General features: G+C 31.9%; 1 protein-coding gene across 32 annotated transcripts in view; it reads left to right on the top strand.

Moving 5' to 3' along the window:
* Positions 1–13,211, top strand: part of LOC139513861 (tyrosine-protein phosphatase non-receptor type 4-like) — an 87,498-nt gene extending 74,287 nt beyond the window's left edge. For 19 of the 32 annotated variants that reach the window (XM_071302744.1, XM_071302742.1, XM_071302737.1 and 16 more), the window contains 11 exons: positions 277–420; positions 926–995; positions 3,734–3,894; positions 4,096–4,186; positions 4,776–4,837; positions 5,642–5,788; positions 6,835–6,963; positions 7,710–7,858; positions 8,295–8,430; positions 9,164–9,209; positions 10,476–13,211. In XM_071302744.1, the coding sequence (XP_071158845.1) occupies positions 277–420; positions 926–995; positions 3,734–3,894; positions 4,096–4,186; positions 4,776–4,837; positions 5,642–5,788; positions 6,835–6,963; positions 7,710–7,858; positions 8,295–8,430; positions 9,164–9,209; positions 10,476–10,510 (1,170 nt within the window). In that variant the 3' untranslated portion in view covers positions 10,511–13,211. Of the gene's footprint in view, positions 1–276; positions 421–925; positions 996–3,733; positions 3,895–4,095; positions 4,187–4,775; positions 4,838–5,641; positions 5,789–6,834; positions 6,964–7,709; positions 7,859–8,294; positions 8,431–9,163; positions 9,210–10,192 lie in introns of all 32 variants that reach the window. The other 13 variants (XM_071302730.1, XM_071302740.1, XM_071302731.1 and 10 more) reach the window with 1 other exon arrangement.
* The last annotated feature ends 1,831 nt before the right edge of the window (positions 13,212–15,042 follow it).

Raw genomic sequence — 15,042 nt, forward strand, 5'->3', positions numbered from 1 at the left:
CAACAATGAGCAAAGCCCATACTGCATAGTCAGCTATAAAAGGCCCCGATATGACAATGTAAAACAATTCAAACGAGAAAACTAATGGCCTTATTTATTTAAAAAAGAAATGAAGGAAGGCAATTTTATGAATTAATACTTTATTAATGTCATTTGCAGGAGAGGTTAATATTCAATTTCTTTGTACATAATGAAAGTAAGTGAAGAAATAAGTTTAATTATAAAGCTGGAATTAATAATATAGACAGATATATTGATTAAAATTTTGTTTTTCAGGGTGGGGCAGATCAGGGGATGCCAATCATTGTATCCAGGGTAGCACCAAATACACCTGCTGATTTAGCCATCCCTCGGTTAAACGAGGGAGACCAAGTTTTATATATAAATGGAAGAGATGTTTCACAACATACACATGAACAGGTACTACAATTAACCAGGAAAATGATTACCATTACTTATGCCTTGTTATTACATGTACTATCCTTAATACTTAGGTTACTTGTAAGTCTTATTTCATGTACTACCCTTAATACTTAGGTTACTCATAAGTCTTATTTCATTAGACAAAATGTTTTACAACACAGACCAAAAAAATGATACCATTGGGCAGTATTTTTCAACCGATGCTGTTAAATATAATCCTCTGTGTTATGTTGTTCTTTCCTCTAATGATGTTGAACTTTTGGAATTCAGTTCTTCCTCTTCATGCTAATGTGCTGACTAAAAAATAGCAGAAGAGGATTGAGTATAGGATTGGACGTTAAAAACAACAAGACTTATTTTTGCAAATTTGAGTTGGAAGAGAAATATTGTTGTAAATATGTAATGGAATATTATAAAAATTAATGACTTTCTGTTATTTGAGTGTAAATATTAATTTACTGTAAAAACAATATCTCCTACACTTTTGGTTAATTTTTTGTAGGTGGTCATGTTTATACGAGCCTCCCGAGAAACCCATTCAGGAGAATTAGTGCTAATAGTTCGCCCAAATGGTAAGTTTACTATGATAGTACATGTATATGTTAAACTTGAGAATAATCTCCCCCCCCCTTCTTGTGTCTTGGCTTATGTGTGTCATAAAATTTGTGTGAGGTGTTTTGGGTTGTCTAGGGACTACTACAGTGATAGTGGGTAAGTATGATCTGGTAAGCTAAAATCACTATGACTTGTACCAGCTTTCTGGTAAAATAATATATTTATACAGAATTAGAACCATTTATAGTCATGAGTTTCATGAAAGAAAGAACCACATCATTCACAGATGCCTTACCAGCTCTTGAAACTAAATTTTCAAAGAAGTTAGAGGTTTTGTTCAAGTATGAACTGATATTGATTTTTTAGAGTTTACTTTATTTGATAAAACTAATTTCATTATTCTATATATAAAGCTACGCTGAAATGATTCTTAAGGTTATTTAAAATTATTTTGCTATAAACTGAAATCCCTCAAGAGCCATTACATGTATATATTTGTTAAATTGATGTAACCAATGCAAGCTATGGTTAGCTAACTTTTAAATCCTAGAAAGGAAAAGGTAAAGTTACTCTTCTCATTTCTGACCCAGAAAGAAATGTTTATATTTTGATGTGTATCAATTTATCAACTGACTTTGACCGATGAATTGATTAAATTATAATGTACACATATACATAACTGATCCTGGTTAGTTGGAAAGGTGCTGTACAACTAAATATCACTAATCAAATATTTATTTTATTATATTGAGAAATTAGAGTGAGCTTGTTTCTATATTTGGATGCCACGTTATAGCTAACTTAATGCAGATGAAATATTAGATTTGAGGATTACATAACATTGAAATAAATCCAATTTTCTGATCACAGATCAATATTGTATTTGTTCTAAGGGAATCGATTTGATAGTGGATATAGTTCTGTCTGTCACTCAATTCAAGAGGATCATCACCATTTAGTGGATACATGGATACTTTAAATTTCATTCTTGATATGATTACAATATCACAATTCACATGGTCATAGATTGGTGATTATTTTATGAGTTTGATCCTGTTACCAACAAGTTACCTGATCAGGGTATATAGGTAACCACTGTGTAAGAGGCTTTATCAGCTGGATCCATCAGCTCAGCATCACAAGGAATTTATCTCTCTGTCTGACACCATTGTGGAAGTATATGTTATAACATAACATTTATGACTGATCAAAAATAATCGGTAGAACTTCAGATCTATCCTGATCAGACCTAATAATTAATTATGTCTATAAAGAAGTATTGGTATTGCCACTGCATGTGGATTATTGTGGCTATAATGGTTGTTGTATATTTCAGTAAGTATACTCAATCATTACATTACCAGTGCTAGGTTAACTGGATGTGTATTTCAGTGATCATTCCTCCGGTTCCTTCCAGTGAAAGCTTTTTTTCCAGTGAAAACTAACTTTTTATTCCTGTTAACTTACTGTGTGGCCGAAGAGATCAGTTCATTAATTGTAATCTGAGGAATTGAGTACTTATCCCAGAGTTGAAGTTGCATTCGACTCCAAATTTTCTTAACTAGGATTGTAAGTTTTTTTAGTTCTTTCCAGACAGTCTGTCCACCAATAAAAAGTGACAGCCATGAAATAACAAATAAACACCAATCAATCAAATAATTTACTGAATGTAATGTATTTTAGTACCTACATTCCCCCCCCAGTTCTTGTCTTATTCTTCTTAGCCAGTACCGGTATATTGGTAATGATATGTGATGGTTTATTGATAAAATTTAGTTAACATATCAGGGGAACATGTTGAGATATTTCAGAACTATTAAACCATATAAACAATAAACTTTTATTTGGTTTTAAGAAAAGTTGTAATTCCATTCATACAATGATCTCAGTATTTAAAAAAAAGAAAATATCTGATGTGCTTGATTGAACTGTTAATTTATAAAAATGTCTTTTGCATACTTTAAATTATCATTTAACTCTTTTTCAACAATAAATCAGGAATATAAAATAAAAAGAAATGAATGTACTAGTTTACATGTACTTTTTTTTCAAATTAACCTTGATTTAACTACCTGTTGAAGGCTAAGGAATTTAACCATGTGGTTTTATTGGGTCTTTGGTATGGAGACATAACAGGAAATGAGACTACCTGGATCATACTGTACTGTGTTACTTTGTTTACATCAAAATAAGTTACACTCAATGACCCCACTGGTCATGATACTTGTATGATTAAATATTTGATGTAGCTAATTATCTACCTGTAAATTTACCTGCAGACAGGAAGTATTCTCCTGCAATTATATCACTGGCTCAGGTCTTTCTTATAATACAAATTGATACAGCATTAATCCATTCTGATAGATAAAATATTGCCATGAGTATTTAATGTAGGATTATTCCAAATATAACAGTATCTCAGGCTTAGATCATATTGACCAAGAATATGGTTTACATACTGTTTTCACTCTCATTAGATAACTTAAGCTTAACTGGAAATGAAAAAAAGTTTTGGTGGAAACTCCTCACATTTGTTCATTTAACAATCTCTAAAAAAGAAAGCATGCCCATGTAATAATACCCAGAAGCCAAATAATGAACCATAGATATACTTTGTGTGGTAAATTTGGCTCACCAATGAAAGCATGCTTAGCTGATAAAAACCGTGAAGCATTTTAACTCAACGATAGCCCTGATGCGGTATATCTTGCTCTTTAATATATCTGTGACTATATACTTTTTTTTGTGTTTTCAGTGTATGTTGGAGAGGAACAAGCTGACCAGGACCCTGATCTAGTATATATACCTGACTCTCATCAAATCACCGGTTCTTTAACAGGAGCAAATGCTTTAGAAAACTCACTCATGTTATTACAAGAAAGTTTAGAAAGTGGAGCAGCACTAGCACAATTTGATGTAAGTTCAGATTTGTGAAGAAATCTGTAACATTTCAAAAAAAAAAGAGTGACTTGTATAAATAAGATATAAAAAAGGGGGGATAATATTCATGATACACACAAAAAGAATAATATAAGTTTAAATTTTAATTGCTGCATTTAGAAATCTAAAAATGAAAATTAGAGATTACAGTTCACAATATTTCATTTAATATTGTAGCAATTATACAGAAAGAAACCTGGAATGACAATGAATGCTGCGAGACTAGATGCCAATATTGCCAAGAATAGATACAGAGATATATCTCCATGTAGGTTTATTTACACACTTCTCTCCCATTCCTGTCATGTGACCTAATTTGTACATGTCATTATATATCACTACACTATCCCCCTTCTATCAAATCAACTAAATTTTTACATGGCAGTTTTGTATCACTACACTCCTTCTCTTATCAACTCAACTCACAAAATAAGGAAACCAAATAGTCTGGTAAACAAACTCGCTTGAATTAATATATTCTTTCTATTGATGAAACTACATTCAGTAGTTTTCAACACGGACTCTATCCCAGACCTGTAGTTATAAATCAAAGTTACCAGGCTTATAATTCAATATGCAATATGAGCTTTTCGTCTACACAAGACTGATCAGTGATGCTCAGTTCAAATAGTTATAAAGCCATACAAGTACAAAGTTGAAGTTATAACCAATCTAAGGGCACATAAAAATGAGTAAGTTTATTTGCAGGTCTTAAAGTTTGATGAGAATTAAGAATTTAACCCTTGTTTTCAAATCTTGTCAATAAGACTGCCTAATCATCAACAATTTAAACATTGCAACATTTTGAATTGATAATAAGAAAGTGAATGTTGTTAATTTTGATGTTTTCCTTGCAGATGACCAAACTAGAGTCATATTAAAAGGACTGACAGATTATATTAATGCCAATTATGTAAATGTAAGTAGCAATCATTGATCTAGTACAGAAATTCTATGTTTACATAATTATTGTATCTTATTCCATATGCAGTTTAATTTTTTCCTCTATGGTAGTCATTAACACATTTAGAAGTTTATTGCGTATGGAGTCTCAGCCGCCTTTTTGATTAAAAGTATGCTTTCCTAGATTACAGGAGGTCAAGAGTGGACTTTTTCTGGGTCAAGCCAGGCTATAATTGGTATTTTCTTGTTGTTTGCAAAGCATGTGGCATATTGAAGTTAAAAAGGACATGCTAGGAGTTACAAAAATGCATTTTAGAGGCATACTGATTGCTATATTGTGAGCTAGTAGAATACAAATATGTTTAGTGATTTGGTCAGAAAAAAGTTGGGGGAGGTGGGGTCATATTCATATTCTAAATTGTCTTTATGGGGGGTCTCATTGGGGGGTCCCGATCCCGGATCCCGCTTACTGTTTTGTCAAATTCCCGTATCCCGCTTACACTATGTATGTAAGCAATTCTCATTTTTTTGTCATTTCCCGGGTCCCGCAAGACCTCATTTCCCGTTTTCACGACATAATAATTTGACTTTCACGTGTCACGCTTACAAAAAATCGGCAATCCCGCGTCACGCTTAGACCCCAATGAGACCCACTTTATGGTATAAACCATCCATTTTATTTACAGAATTTTAACAAGAATGCTGACACCTGTTCAATGTCATCATTGAATGCAACTATTGTGTTCCCTAAAAAATCATGGTTTTATAGGATATTTTTTGAAAAAAGACACTAAGTTATAAATTTACAATGTATTTCTAGATGGAAATCCCTGGTTCAGGAATTGTGAACCGTTACATCGCTGCTCAAGGACCTTTACCGGCTACATGTACAGATTTCTGGCAAATGGTGTGGGAACAACATACATCATTACTGGTCATGCTAACCATGAAGAATGAGAGAGGAAGGGTAAGTTAACTATTTTATTAACATATTTAAATATTTTTGCATTTGACTGACGACTTGTTCATTAAAATGCAGTTAATATCAAATCTTAAGTGATATATGTCAGGTGCAAATAGTTCACAAGATTTCATTTTATAGTTTAGAGAGGGGCATCATATATTTTAAAATTACAAAATAAAACTACTAAATTGACTTGAATCAGTGGTTCTTCATGAGAAAATAAAATATATTCCAGTCAAGACAAGGATCCCCCTACTATTGAACATTTTGCAATTATTATACCCCCGCTTTAAAAAAGGGGGGGGGTATACTATTTTACCTCTGTCTGTCAGTCTGTCCGTCAGTCCGTCCATCAGTCCGTCAGTCCGTCTGTCAGTCAGTCCGTCCCATGAAACTTTCGTCACATTTTTCTCAGGAACTACACATCCACCCTTTCTGTAATTTGGTGTCAACATTTATATATGTCAGCCATACCGTGTGATGCGTTTTCAGATTCATCACTTGACAACTTCCTGTTTACCGAACACTTGTCTGATTTTACACATGATAGCCAAGTTGAAAAATTTTCGTCACATTTTTCTCAGGAACTACAATACAAGGATTTCTGAAATTTGGTTTCAGGATTTATATAAGTCAGCTATACCGTGTGATGCGTTTTCAGATTCATCACTCGACAACTTCCTGTTTGCCGAACACTTGTATGATTTTACACATGATAACCAAGTTGAAAATTTTCGTCACATTTTTCTCAGGAACTACAATACAAGGATTTCTGAAATTTGGTTTCAGGATTTATATAAGTCAGCTATACCGTGTGATGCGTTTTCAGATTCATCACTCGACAACTTCCTGTTTACCGAACACTTGCATATTTTTACACTATTAATATTATCCACTTGCGGCGGGGGTATCATCAGTGAGCAGTAGCTCGCAGTTTCACTTGTTCTTGTTATTTTTTTATCATGCAAAGAATAATTATTTGCTGATATTTATGTTGATAGACATATTTATTTGTTCAACCCCTATAACATATTGTTTTCTATTTATAGGTGAAGTGTCATCAGTACTGGCCTGATATGTATGAGACGCTAGATTATGGGGCATTGCAAATCACATGTGTCAAGGAAGATGAATCAACGTCATTTGCTTTTAGAGAATTTAATTTAACAAATATAGAGGTATGAACAAAAGGGAAACTTTCTATTTACGTTGTTATCAACAAATGAAAACAAATGTTTTGAAGATGTGATATGCCAAAAAACAAATAGCTTTGAGCCAAAAAAAATTTAGTAAAAATAACAGAAATGGGATAAACGTTTAGATAACAAGACCGTATAAATGAAATTGTACTTATCATATTTATTCAATATTTCCATCTTCATATCTATGTCATTTTAGTTAAGATTATTTTCTTCAAACTATAATTATTGAAGGACCTTTAGCCTGATTTAAAAAAAAATTACTTAAAATTGTAAAAATGTTTGAATTAGCTCTTGCAGCGATATAGCCTGTTTGTGCTAATGTGGTGTAAAGCAAACAACAATCAATCAATCAAACTATAAAGTCACGATATTATTGTTTATACTGCAACTAGTTGTGTTTATTTCCTAAATATAGTAACACAGCTATATTTTGTGCAATGTCAATTTCATCATGGAACAATTTTCCACAGTGAGGGGTTCATTAAGGGATGATAAGTTTAAAATTTGTGTTACAATTTAAATAGCTATCAATTATTTATTTAAGTTGCAGTATAAAAACAATATTAGGTCAATGTCAGAAAAATATCACCTTTTTTGTACTCGGCGCAAAACTGGGGTAGGGCTCGGTAGAACCTCGCCCTTCCCCAGTTTTCTCAGCCTCATACAAAAAAGGTGATATTTTTCTGACATTGACCTAATATTGTATATTGATTATTTTTTAGACCCGAGAAGAGAGACATATATCACACATGCAGTATATAGCTTGGCCAGATCATGGTGTGCCTGATGATCCAGGAGATTTCTTAGATTTTGTAATAAAAGTACGGGAAAGACGACAGGGCATGGTAGAACCAACAGTTGTCCATTGTAGGTTAGTATTAAAGCTAGTGTTACCAGATAATACAAAACAGTAAGGTTTTATCAATTCAAAACATACATCTTAAGTTGTTTTTCACACAGAACAATGACACATTAATTTTCACTTTATTACAATAATATGTACAAAAAGGAAATTAAAAGAAAAAAATAACAATATAAGTATGTGGAAGGGTAAGAAAAAAATACAGAAAAATAAAAATGCCCAAAGTCATACATTGCAACTTTTCTAGACAAGAAACCTGCATAAAGAGCACTTGTATAAGGACAAACTTTAAATATTCATCAGTAATTAAACCTATGGCAATTGATCACTTCACTAATCTAAACATGATGGTTCAGTCTCTCTTTGCATTTTGAAAAAAGTACAGATTTCTGCAATTACCTATTAAAAGTTTAATAAATGTTATGTAAATTTTGTGTTTTTTCAGTGCTGGTATAGGAAGAACAGGTGTTTTAATTACCATGGAAACAGCTATGTGTTTAGTAGAAGCTAACCAACCTGTTTATCCATTGTCTATAGTACGCCAAATGAGAGACCAACGTGCTATGTTAATACAAACTGCTGTAAGTTTTGGGGAAAAGCACCATTTTACACTTCTTTCATAGTTTACAAACATTATCATTAAATTTTGTCAAATTTGTTAGTTTATTCAAAAAGAAATGTTGTATGTTTGATTTTTTTGGCTTGATGCAATAGATTTTTCTGTAATGCAACCACTTTTTATTTGTGTATAATCTGAAATTATACTCTACACAATGAACAAGGTGATATTGGATATATGTCAATGATGCATACTCTACACAATGAACAAGGTGATATTGGATATATGTCAATGATGCATACTCTACACAATGAACAAGGTGATATTGGATATATGTCAATGATGCATACTCTACACAATGAACAAGGTGATATTGGATATATGTCAATGATGCATACTCTACACAATGAACAAGGTGATATTGGATATATGTCAATGATGCATACTCTACACAATGAACAAGGTGATATTGGATATATGTCAATGATGCATACTCTACACAATGAACAAGGTGATATTGGATATATGTCAATGATGCATACTCTACACAATGAACAAGGTGATATGGGATATATGTCAATGATGCATACTCTACACAATGAACAAGGTGATATTGGATATATGTCAATGACACATCATCCCAACAACATTTTTCTGTCACAAGACATATACTTTTAGGGGATATGATTTTTTTAAATGCTGAATGTTCACATAATTATGATTTATTGATATATGTTTATTTTTTCTGTTTTCAGAGTCAATATAAATTTGTTTGTGAAGCAATTTTAAAAGTTTACCATGGTAAGTTAATGAAGTTTCTATACCATTCTTGATAGATTGTAAATATTTTGTAATGAAAATGGCTGTAACTATATAGCCACTTGTTAAGAAATCACTTGCAACATACTCTTAAGCTGGGCATAAAAGTAAAGGAATTTAAAAAGAATTATGAACCCTTCATATATAGATGAAAACAAACAAAGTTGATATGATGTCAAAGACCTGTGGCTAGACCATGCCATGTGGGTAAAGGCTGCAAGTCATATTTGGGACAGGTTAAAGTTTCTAAAACCACAATTGTAAACTAATATGTCAGAATTTTGCTAAGGAAATTATATAGTATTTCTGACTTGTACAAAGTGAATGAGTAGATATTTCACAGTAATTCCATCAATCAAATCTTTTGAGAACCAAACACAGATCAAGTTTGTATTGGATGGTGTCACTTCCACCATTCTGGAGTTATGAAAATAAAAAGATGTGGTATTAAAGACTAGCAATGAGGCATCTTACAGAGACAAAATCATTGACAAGAAAATAACTAAGTTACAATACACCTTCCCCAATGAGTAAAACTCATATCACCTTGTAAGCTATAGAAGGCTAAAAAATAAAAATGTAAATCAAGTCAAATGAGAAAATAACTGCCAGATTTATGTACAAAACAAATTTACCAAAAGCAGATATCATATACAGCAACACATGTCAACCACTATATGACAGGCTCCTGACTTGGGACATGCAAATATAGAATGTTGCATGGTTAAACATGTTTGCTAGCGCCAAATCCTCCTCATCTGCGACTGTGGTGTAAATGACTTGAGCGTATTTATATGCAGGGACAAATGTGACACGTTTTTTCCTTTTATTTTGATAATATTTAATAGTGCTGAATTGTTGAATCATTATTGTGTAAAAAAATTCTGCAACAAACTGTGAAAATTCTAAATTAATGAGTTAAAACAATATTTCAGGTTAATTAATTAGTTAAAACAATATTTCAGGTTGCTTTGGCACTCTCAATTTTGAAAATGAACAATGTTTTGAGCAAATGAACAATGGCTTGACAACAAAATGTTAAGTTTTACAGGACTTACAACTGCCTTTCACGAAATAATGTTGTTAATGTGAGAAATAGAGATATTTGAACATAAGAGGAAAATACCTACCATGAGACCAGTATTCAAAAGGAGAATTTTTTCGGAGAGATGACACATATTATAGAACATTAGACACCAAAAAGAAAGCCAGTGAAAATTTAACCACCGATTTGTTTTATTGTTTCAGAAGGAATTGTTAAACCCGAAGATTACCAACGGTGATATTAGCTGGGGGAAGGACAGACAGTGATATTAGCTGGGGAATGACAAACATACATTTTATGATGTGAAAAAAACATTTTTATGTGGACAAAAGTTTGTAATGGAGGAAGTGTGAGGTCAAGGACATGCCATCTCAATCATGTAGATGTTTGATTTCAACATTGAATCTGTTAACATGGTCTTCTGAATGTTTTTGTGTCAGAAGATGCTAAAAAAAGTGCAGTTATTTTTGTTTTTATATTTGTGTATTTAGAAACATATCTTAAATTATTAACAGACACATTTCTATTTGGTTGGATGTTTGTTTTTAAATGTCAGTATGGAAATATTCATGAAAAAGAGGAAGTTTTAACATACTAATTGTTAAGCGTTATTGTGCCTCTTGGTGTTTCTGCAAGATGTGTCTTTAGTGTTATCTCAGGACTATTCAAACGTTTAATGGACAAGGATCATACTCAGTACATCTGTGTCAAGCAATACGTTTGTTGTTATGAATCTCCATGGTTACCAGTGTTGTATTTGACACCTTACAAAGGTCACCTATAATATTTATATGTTGTCATGGAGATATTGTCAGCCTTTTTATTTCTCCACCTCTCGTGTGAGTTCATTTATTTCCCTTTCCTGAAACAGTCCCACGTATATGTATGTTCCTAAAATTATTTTTTAGATATTGACCTAAATGGCCATACTGCTCAATTTTTATCGTAATGCCTATAGCTTTCATGTGAATTGTTCGATGGCAGTATCACAAAATCAGCATCAGTTGACATTTATCTAAACAATGAAGGTAGTCCTGAAAAATTTAGCTTTCTTATTCTATGTAAGTCCAATCTAAAAACATTGATGATTATTACATCCCTTATATCTTCATCTATCCTGTGCTCAGAAGTCAAATAGATGATCATTTAAACCAACAGGACTTTATTTGTACATGTCATGACACAATAACACAAAACATGAAAAGAATAATGTTGAATCCATACTGTATTGGTTTCACCAGACCTGTACAATACTATACTGAGACCTATAACAGACATGTCACATGACTTTAGGAAATCTGTTGGAAACGTCCTGTAAGTTATTTGGTTAATGTACAATAATGAGGGATGCTGTCCGTGTGAGTGTGGTACATGTATGTGTACGCTGTAGTCAATAACTAATTAGTGCTAACTTTGCAGTTCTATATGTTTGACGAAAAGGGGGATGATTTAAACCAATCTGACAATAACTACAATAGGATTTAAGAAATGAGAAAACTGAACAGAGGCGGATTTAGGGGTAATTTTTCTTGATTATATAAGGAATCACAGAAGCATGACTGGAGCAGGCCCCCTCTTAGGCAGTCAGTGGGCCCCCACTTACGAAAATTTCTGGATCCGCCACTGCTGAAAAATCAAAACTATTTTCAGTTTAAGCAGGAGCATGGTAAAATGTCAGTCAAAAATATTTAGAAAGTGGCTATGGGATAGAAATCAAACAATTTGAAACTATTTCACTGATTATAATTTATACCAGTATATATAGGAGTTTCTTCCTGATGACTATTATGTATTATGTATAATTTATTTTTATCTCAATAACACTTTAAAGATAAAATTGACCAAATTGTACTATAGTTCAATTCTTTTGTTGTCTACTAAATCACACCTTTTTGTGAAGAAAAAATGGGATGCATCAAATCCTGTGAAATTTTAAATGAAAATATGTAAATCCCTCTGTATTGTTTTTCATGTGTAGCAAATATTCAGTATACAAGATGCAAATGAAGTAAAATGCAGGATGAAATTTCCAAACAGGAACCTTTAAAATATCTGTTTGATTAGAATATTTATAATTTTCTATATTTTTTTTATTTAACGCTAAAACTTTTAATTTGTTGAATTAAATCTGCTTAGCTTGCTTTTTACAAAAAAAAAATTGGTGATTAGCAAATGAAAAATATGTTTTTTAATAGCAAAAAGTGCTTTAATATTAAAAATACAATCTCTCTTTAGCAGATCTCAAGTAACAAATATTAAACACTGCAGTCATGGTTTAAATGAAATCATCTTAAAATGTGATCAGGGATTTTTTTTTTAAATTGATAAAGTATTAACATGTGCATAGAGGAACCTACATAATTTTAGTATTAAAATTTACATTTTATAATATAATTCATTTAAAACATCTTGAAATTACCTTTAATTTGGAGGCATCGTAACACAACTTTGTTGGAAATAGGGAATCATCTGAGTACTAACACATTTTACTGTATTTTTTACCAAAGAATGCATGAGGATCGTAGGATTTTAATACAACTAATAATTAATCCAGAAATACAGATGTATAACAAAAAAAGATACTTTCTCTTACATTGATCTTCAATCAATTTATATCTCATACTTTGATTTTTTTATTGTTTTGTTAGAGCAGGAATTTGGTCACAATATTTTAACGTTGTACAACATTTTTATTTGAATGTGATTATTTATTACAAAGGTAACATTTAATGTATATATTTTTATAATGTGTACAAATGTGTGTGAGAGAATATGTGTATGTGTATGATACTCATTATGTACATATTGTCATGGTTACATGTTGACATGGTAACGGTCGTATGTTACATTGTTAATAGCGTCAGAAATTCTATAACTTAATAAAAAGATTGGGCTGTTTGCCAGGCAATATTAAAACATCATTAAATATTTTCTACATATGGTTTGTGTTTCTTCTAACATTTCTTACATCTTCCAAGATTTTTGTCTCCCCTTGTTGAGTGATGAAGAAGAGACTTAGGCCTACTTTTTCCAGCGAACAGCAGAGTCAATAATGTTAAAGTATGTGATTGGTTTTAATGTTGAAGTTTGACAGTATATTAGAACTTACTTATGATATCTCAATTATATTTGGTATGCAGTTGTAGCAGCATTGGTGTTTATTTAATTTCAACTAATTAGTTGAGTTTATTAATCTTCACATATTATTGAGTCACATTGTAATAACTCCCTTCAATTTCAGTCTTATATTGTGATGTCACAACGTGTTTAAACCTTCAAATAAATCATGGTGGTCAAAGGAATCAAACTACCAGAAGCCTGTCAACACTAAGGTTGAGTTCAAACTTTACATGTGGCAGGTGTGTTCGACTCCATTCTTAATTGACTAGGATTATCAGGTTTATTTTATCAAGGATTTTGGTGTTCCTTAACAAGTGTAATGCATGTTGTCAAAAGAACCACAATATTTTATTTAAAATTGAGAATGGAAACTAGGAATGTGTCAAAGAGACACATCACGACCAAAGAGCAGAAAAGTCTAAAGTCCATCAATGGGTTTCAAAACAGCAAGAAATTCCCACACTCAGAGGTGGTCTCTAGTTGGCCCCTTTACAAAATGTGTACTAGTTCAATGAAAATTGATGCACATCCAAATCCAAAACATGCAAATGAACTAGAATTATAAAATAAGATACAAGACTAACAAAGGCCAGTGGCTTCTGTCTTTGGACAGGCAAAAAAAAATATGATGGGGTTAAACATGTTTTGTAAGATCTATACCTCAAGCATGTAGAATAAACAAACACACAGCAATGCACATAGAAAAACTCAGTTCAAAAGTTGCACATTTACAGAATATATTAAATGAAGTGTTTATATTGATATTAATGTATTCAAGAGTATAAATGATTTTTATAAAATTGCAGCTATATCAGATCATATCTTGACCTATTGAACTTGAAATAAAGGACAGGTACAAATACAGCTAAATCGGATTTATACATTGACTTTATAAACTTAAAATGAAGGACTTGTTTCATACAGTGATCTTTTAAACTTGAAATAAAGCGCTGCAAATTCAGTTAAATCTGCATTAATTCCTGACCTATTGAACTTGATATAGAAGACTGCAAATGAAGCTAGATATGCTTCATACTTTGACCTATTGAACTTGGAATAAACCACTGCAAATGCAGTTTGATCCAACTCGTACCTTGACCTATTGAACTTGAAATAAAGAACAGGAACAAATGCAGTTAGATATGATTCATACTTGAACTTGAAATATACCACATGGCAAATGTAGCTATATTGGATTCATTTCTTTACCAATTAATCTTGAAATGAAGGACAATGAAAATGCAGATAGACTTGGTTCACACCTTGAACAGTATTCATTGCAATTAGTTATACAGTAAAAAATTGAGTATGTTTAGCCAAGACGACTTATTTGTAGCTCTTTTAATGTACTGACCACTTTTGCTTATTACAATTTCACGCTTTATATATATGTGTGTACCATTTGTCCCAGTAACCAACCAATGAACCATGAAAATGAGATCACGGTCAGATGAACCATGCCGACAGAAATATACAATTTATAATCAATCCATACATTAAATATAGTTGATCTATTGCTTATAGTCAAAGAAAAACAGACTTAACATTGATCAATGAAAATGAGGTCAAGGTGAACAAAACTGTGAGACTGGCATGTTCATCATAAAATATTTCCATACATCAAATATAGTTGACCGATTACATATAGAA

This window comes from Mytilus edulis, chromosome 2 (genome assembly GCF_963676685.1).
Source record: "Mytilus edulis chromosome 2, xbMytEdul2.2, whole genome shotgun sequence".
Lineage (NCBI taxonomy): Eukaryota > Metazoa > Mollusca > Bivalvia > Mytilida > Mytilidae > Mytilus > Mytilus edulis.